The sequence below is a fragment of the Aegilops tauschii genome, chromosome 3 (assembly GCF_002575655.3).
Source record: "Aegilops tauschii subsp. strangulata cultivar AL8/78 chromosome 3, Aet v6.0, whole genome shotgun sequence".
Classification (NCBI taxonomy): Eukaryota; Viridiplantae; Streptophyta; class Magnoliopsida; order Poales; family Poaceae; genus Aegilops; species Aegilops tauschii.
Window position 1 is genome coordinate 606346272 of NC_053037.3, and position 7453 is coordinate 606353724.

General features: G+C 55.5%; 1 protein-coding gene across 1 annotated transcript; it reads right to left on the bottom strand.

Moving 5' to 3' along the window:
* Positions 1 to 6115: 6115 nt before the first annotated feature.
* Positions 6116 to 7188, bottom strand: LOC109766527 (uncharacterized). Its single transcript, XM_020325309.2, has one exon. It carries the CDS (start codon positions 7186 to 7188, stop codon positions 6439 to 6441), a length of 750 nt encoding a protein of 249 aa, XP_020180898.1. The 3' UTR covers positions 6116 to 6438.
* Positions 7189 to 7453: the final 265 nt, after the last annotated feature.

Below are 7453 nucleotides of genomic sequence, written 5' to 3' on the forward strand. Positions count from 1 at the left end.
TTTTTCTTTGCAGGGATGCGGAGACACTGGCCCAGAGGGTGAAGAGGGCCAGGGCTTCGGCGAGCGGCCAGCCCCCGGCAGGTACTTCAGGTGCACCGCTGGTGGTGTTGAGCAGCCCGAACAGTAGCCCCCGACACAGCCCCCAGCGTAAGTTCATCACTCACCCCTCGTCGACGTGTGTCAGGGGTATGATACTTTGGTGCTGACCTTGCCGTGTATGCAGGAGGAGGACAGCAGCAGGAGGAGCCACCGAGGGCTACCCCCAACACGCCGCCCCCATCGACCAGGCCGCCCCGAGGGGCGTCCCCAGCAAGGGCGCCAAGCACCGAGCCCATGCACACGGAGGAGGAGGAGGAGAACTCGGGCGCCGGTGGCTTCGCCTCGGCGCCAAATGTTGGCGGGAAGGGGACCTCTGCTTCCCAGCCCGGCACTGGTAAGTTGTTCGCCTTTCGTCCCTGTTCTTTTTCTTTTCTTTCTGGATCTTGGTCTTGGTTGCGTCTCATCCCTTTCTCGATGTCCAGACCCTCCCTCGACGGACCAGGAGGACATAGACACCGTTATTGAGGATGTCGCCAAGGATGCCGCGGCGGAGGCCGAGAAAATTGCCATCGAGGAGGCCCCCAAGGATGCCGCTGGGGACGCCGCCAAGGGGCCTGCTGGGGAGCCCGACAAGGCTGCTGCCGAGGAGGCCGGCAAGGGGCCTGCCGGGGAGGCCGGCAAGGCCGCTGCCGAGGAGGAGGTGGTTGACGAACAACCTTCATCCTCCGCTGCCTCGGGCTCCTGCAGATACCTGAGGGTGAGCGACGACCTGTTCGTCCACCTCCCAGGGGCGGCGAACACCGGGGTGCCCGTCGAAGGGGAGGTGTTTGATGATGAAGTGCTCGCCGCCGCCGGGCTTGAGGTCGTTGACGAGCCGAGCGCCGGTGGCGGCGGTTCCCAGGAAGAGCGGCTCCTCCAGGCCATGGGCACCAACTTCCAAAATCTCCAGGCGCTTCACCGCGCTCGCCTGGACAAGGACAAGTTCAGGATGGCGGTGGCGAACAAGGCAGAGACAGACCACAAGGGGCATGTTGCCGAGGCGCAGGCTTGGTTCTGCCAGGCCCACAAGGACCTGAGGGCCGCCCAGGACGAGCTGGCCAAGCGCGAGGTGGAGCTCACCATGAAGCGGGCCGACATCGAGAAGGCCCAGGAGACGGCGAAGAACCTGGCCGCCGAAGCCGAGGCCGCTCGAACCCAGCACCAAGCCGCGCTGAACTCCCAGGAGGAGGACCTTGCCGCGCGTGAGGAGAAGCTCGCCGCAACGCTCCGCGGCAAGGATGAAGGGGTGGGAAAGCTCGTCGTGCAGCGGACCCAAGAGCTGGAGCAGAGGCACAAGGAGGCACTCGATGCCCAGGCTCTGGCTCACGCCGGCAAGGTGAACGAGCTGGAGGTGGAGCGGGATGGACTGAAGGATCAGGCCCTGAAGTTGGCCAAGGAGAAGGACACGCTCAACGGTGCCTTGGTGGAGGCGCAGGGCGCAGTCCTCGGCAAGGCTGAGGAGCTTTCCAAGGCCAACGGCTCCATCAAGGACCTGAAGCTGAAGCTCGAGGGTCTTGAGGAGACGCTGTCGGAGGTCAGGGCTCGGGAGGAGACCCTGGCCAAGAATCTGGAGGAGGAGAAGCTGTTGCGGAAGAACGAGACCGCCAAACACAAGGACTTCGTGGAGGGCGAGAACCGCTGGATCCGCCGCCTCGTGGACGTCGCCGGCAGGATCACCACGCAGCTGGCTACCATGGGGATGCCAAATGTTAGGTACTCCCCGGAGCACAGCGGGAGTCCCAACGCCAAGCTGGCCGTGTTCTTCGAGGGTGTCCTCGGGGCCCTGGGGCAGCTTCACTCCAATCGGGCGGCCTCTCTGGCCGACGAGTCCCGGAAGCTTGCCGGGGTGCCATGACCAAGGTCCTCACCATGGTGGCGTACTGGAACCCCGCCCTCAACTTCGACGCCACGCTGGAGAGCTTGCCGGAGGGTGCTGACCTCGCGGCGCTCAAGGAGCGTATCAAGCCCATCATGAGCTGCGTCGACGGAATCGAGAGGGTGGAGGGCCAGCGCTGGGATTAGGCACTCCGTTTTCTCATCGTTGCTGCAGGTTCATGACCAAGACAATTTCTATCTTTAGTTAGAACCGCGGAAACAATTGATGTAATATAACTCTGCAGTACTTTTGATATTATGCACGTTATTTTCCCGTTCAATCCCCCTTTGTATGTCCACCCTACGTTAATCGGGTAGGCTTGCCGGCGCGTAACCTGGGCCACGGCGCCTTGAGGACGGATCCCCAATAGCCTGCCGGGTATGCTTGCTGCCAGGCGAACCACCTTACCTCCCTCAATGCGGCCGCTCGAACTGTCGATCTTGACTCGAGTCAGAATTGAGAGCATTGCCAGTTGCGGAAGGCTACCGTGCCGTTCTCGACGCGGCCGCTTAAACTGTTGAGCGGACTCGAAACAGAGCAAGGGCATTGCCAATTGCGGAACGGCCCCATTGCGTGCTGTTTTTCCATATAAAGAACGAGATCTCTGAGGGGAATAACCTTATATAAAAAGGAAATATTTAAAATTCGGTCATGACTTAGCTTTTCTGTCGCCGCGCTGGCGTCCTCCGCGCTTGCACACGGCGCCATTCTCTCGGCCGTCTTCTTCTTTAGAAACCATGCCGATGAAGAACTGCCAAGCTGGCTGCCAAACCAGATAATCACAACTGCGCCCCCTACCTGGCGCCCCAAAGATGTCAGTGAGAACGACACCTATGGGATCACTGGGATCCCTTCTACGGTCGGCGGGCGCGGGGTCATGAGAAGAGCAGGTTTAGGAGCTAGCACACAGATCGTTTATCCAGGTTCGGGCTGCGAGGATGCGTAAAACCCTAGTCCTGCTTTGGTGGATGTATTTCAGAGTGCCCTTGAGCTCTTCAACTAGCTACGGTGGCTGCGTAGTTTCAAAGAGCCGAATCGCCCTCCTGGTCGCCTCGGGACTCTTTTTATAGGAAAAAGGGGTTGCCACAGTGGCACACAGGAGGTGGAAAGGCCTACAGTGCGCGAGCTTATCGCACCGCATTACGGGACAAAGTGCATTAAATGCGCTACTTAGGTGTCCATTAGCTTTATCGGGGGCGGGAACGAGGCCCGTCCTGTCCGTCGCCGCTCCGCCTCGCTTCGACACATGCCCGGGCCAGCGATGCGTGGAACGCCATGTAGGCAGGCAGGCTGCTGAGGTGGCGTGGTGGCAGGGCCTTCACGAAGATCTGCATGCCACCACGCAGGTGCTTGCTGAGTCGGTGTAGAGGCCGCCCGTCGCCACGCAGGTGCCTGCCCAGTTGGTTGAGCTAGCAGCTGCTTGGGGACGGCGGTGGCATCTTGGCACACGCGGGCCTGGTTGAGGCCCCGTTGGTGTCCTCGGCAAGGGCCTTGCCGGAGGGCCCGGCAATGGTCTTGCCGTGGTGTTGCGGTCGTCCCCGGCAAGGCGCTTGCCGGGGGTCTTGTGGATTCCCTCGGCTGGGATCCCGCCGAGGGTCGTCGTCTTCTGGTTCTCATCTGATCTCATGTATTCATGATCTTGACGAAGATCTGCATGCCATCATGGAGGTGCCTCCCGAGCCCTGGTTCCAACGTAGCTGTTGACGGTGTTGGAACTCCTGGGCTCAAGGGTGGCTCGCTCTGTTGGTGTTGGGCAAGTTGCCCCGGCAAGGCTCTTGCCGGGGCCGCGGAGGCCGCCCCGGCAAGGGTCTTGCCGGGGGAGTCCACCTTGCCTCTCTGTCCTTTGTGTTTCTGGCCTTGGCGTTGCTTCCGGTCACCTTGTGCCTTCGGCTTCTCTCCGGCTTCCCTCCTTTGCTTTGCTAAGTGTGGCCGCGGCGCGTGGCTCTGACTGCACGTGCACAAGTAAAGGGGTCAAAAGGAGAGCCCCTACTTTTGTACACCGACAGTGTGTGTGACGATTTGATGGTAAAAAAGGTCGCCAATGTCACTTGATATGTATGAGAATATTAAATGTAATATTAACATGATTAATATTGAACTCTTAAAGTTAATGTAGCCCCGTTGCAACCCACGGGGCGTTCTTCTAGTGCTATGTAATGTTGTTGCCTGCTGCTGCTCACCTGCTGATTTTGCTGTTCAGGCTAGGGAGTGGACATACCATAAGGATTGAGGAAATTGATGATCATTCGACCATTGAGGACTTGGAAAGAGGCATGGAGGCACCAAATGGGCCAATATTTTGATCTCATCTCACAGAATCAATATTCTTTGTCTTTATTACATTGCATTTTATTAATTATTTATGTGTATTTGTCATATGGATATTTCTAGAAATTGTCGTATCCCGTATCCTCGTATCCATATCACCGTGTCCGTGTCCACGTATCGATGCTTCGTAGGCTATGACACAAGTCACTCATCAAAATCAAGTGAATTCCGCGGAAGAAGAGAATTACTTTTATTGTGCTTAAGAGTTTGTCCCACCTTAATTTTTTCGTCTTCCACCACTGGTCGTGCATAGGCGACAAAAGCCGCAACACGTAGGTGTTTGGCTGATGCGACGCTAGTTCGCCCACACAAACACACCGGCGTTGGCTCCCCTTTCCGCGCTCTCCCCCGAGCGGGCCGGGTAACTGCAGGCGCTAATCGCCATGGCCAGGAACATGCGATGCCGACTTGCCGAGAACAATAGTGGATATGCCGTTCGCTGTGGAAAGTGCTTGTGGTAGTGTCCACCGCACCTGATGATGGAGCAAGAGGGCGAACAACCCCGGAGATGAGATACACCTCTACGTCAAGACCTGCTGCATGTACCACACCCGACCTGCCATTTACCTTGCCGCGCATGAAGCAATTTTTGCGCGCAACCTTGCTGCCTCCTGGAGGACCAGTGGCCCTGCGACGATGACACAAATCGAGCACACCCCTCAAGGTGCTTCTCCCCCTCCTCGTCTTGCCGTCGTCGATTCCTCCTCTAAAACCTCATCCGCCACTACTTCCTATCCACCTTGAGGGTGTGTTCGTGCCCAGACGCCAGCGAGTGAATGGCTCCTTTTTATGACGAGGACGCACTGCAGCCGGCCACTCCCCTGCGCAATACGTTCGACGATCTAACGGCCAAAGACGCATTCGCTCAAACTCAAATCAGATGTTCAATTTTTATCATTTGGGATAGAGAAAGGAAAGATGTTATTTACTAATAAGGCAATGCCTATTATATATGGAAGCCACCTGCGTATATTTGGTAAAAAAATGTTATTTCGTAATAAGGCATGATTATTATATATGGAAGTCATGCTTGCATGTTATAAATGGAACAAAATAAACAAATTCATGAATTTCCTGTAAACATATTGAAAAGGAAGGTTAAAAAAAATCATTTTAACAACTTTTTTGACAAGTAGGTTATATATTTAGAACATTATGCATGGAATGGACGGTTCAGATTAAATAGGACCCCGATAAATCCCGAACGTTCGGATTTTAAGCATGTCATCTCGAACGTTTTTGCATGGCAACTTTAGTTGTTAAAACATGGCAACTCTGTCTCAATTCGTTTTCCTGACAGAAAGTTGCCATGGTTGCCAACATCGTGTGAACTAAAGTTGCCATGAAAAACGTTCGGGTGGTCATGCTTAAAATCCAAACGTTCGGGATTTATCATTTTCGTAAATATTTCTTCTAATTTGTAAGAGGAACCATCTTGAAACTGCTTTTCTTGAAATTGCATACTATATTGTCATTTCATACAAAGCAGTTTGTAACTGTGGTCCTTCAATCAAAGAAATAAATGAGCTACTTGAAACTAGACTAGGTGGATCTGAGAAGCGATAATGGGACAACAGGTAGTGAGTTCGACTCCTACCTCCTGTAAATTTCCCAGTCAAAAAAAATCAAAGAAATAAATGATAACGCTCATTGGACTCCAGGCTGGTTATCCCTAATTACTCTTCCTCTGATTTGACTGTGGGACCCAGCAAGATATCCCTCCTAATTTATCCCCTACACCCTGATTTTACATGCGGTAGGTGAGATATCCTCCCCAATAAACTGAACTAAACAGTCACGGGAAAAGCAAAGAGAAGTGAAACTCGACGTTGCTTGGAACAGGCAGGAAACAATTTCATTCAAAATAAATTAGTTCCATGAAAGGAACAAATAACATAAACTAGTGGTCGACATATGACCATTTTTTCATACATATATGGAAGGATGAAGTCTTGCACTACATCACATCGATCAACAAAGACTAGCTAGAAACCTAATCTCAGCTAGCTTACCATGCACTGACACAATTAAGAAAGAACGGAAATGAACTTCTTCTACAACAACCAACTAAATGACGGATAGCATTGACACTTGTCAACGAGATCGAGCTTAAGGCTCTCACGAAGAAATGATCGGACCCTACAGATCGGAGCTAGCTAGAGCTTGAGAGTCAGGTCTATCTCGCTGGTGGTCTCCTCCTTTTTCTTCAACTCATTAATGCTATGATCGCCGCCGTTACCACTTCCGCTGCCACTTCCACCAGCCCGCGAGATCCCGGTCACCGCCGGCGCGGCCTCAGGGAAGGCCGATATGGGAGCCCTGGAAGACGCGCCATAGCCGTAAGCCTCCGGACGATACATCGGGCGGTGGGCGCCGGCGAGACGCGCGAGCCCGGCCAGGTACGGCTGGGGCGCCGCGCTCCACCCGGGGTGGTGCATCTGCATCCCATAGAACGGCGCCGTGGCCGAGCCCCGGCCGAGGAATGACCTGCCGGCAGCGGAATAGGGCCAGGCGGTGGCGTAGCGGAGGTGGTGGTCCGCCGCGCCGTAGAGGCCAGCCGCAGGGTCGCCGCCCCGCCCGGCGGCGGCGCGCTTGGCGATGGAGCGCTCGCGCTTGTGCGCGTTCTGGTGGCCGCCCAGCGCCTGCGACGTGTAGAACTTACGCTGGCAGTAATTGCACTTGAACGTGCGGCGGTTCTCGCCGCCGGCGACCACCGCCGCCGCTTTCGGCTCGAGTGACGGCCCCGCCGCCACGACCGACTCGGCCTTACCCTTCTCCTCCGCGGCGGCGTTCTCCGCGAGAACGAGAGCGCCGACGAGGTTCAGCTCCAGCGACGGCGCCGACAGCCCCTCATTGGCCGGCTGCACCTCCTCCGCCTCCTCACCCTCACCTTTCACCGCCTCCATGGACGCGGTTCGGGAGCTGTGCCCCATTAATGGTTGTGCTGTGTTTGGTGTTTCTTGGCACAGGAGTTGAGTTCTTGGATGGGATCTGGGCTTGTCAACTTATACAAGGGATCGGAGGTGAGGGAGGGGTCAAACGCGGAGATGATGTGATTGGCATGCAAGTTCACTTGCCAAATGTGAAGATTGCGCGAGATCACAGGCTGGAGTTTAATGTGGTCGAGATCACGGCCTTAATTCGTATGCAGTAATTGCTGCGTCCATATCC

What these genes read in the sequence shown, in the direction of transcription:
- LOC109766527 (XM_020325309.2), bottom strand. Translation starts at nt 7,188, where the DNA reads ATGGAGGCGGTGAAAGGTGAGGGTGAGGAGGCGGAGGAGGTGCAGCCG.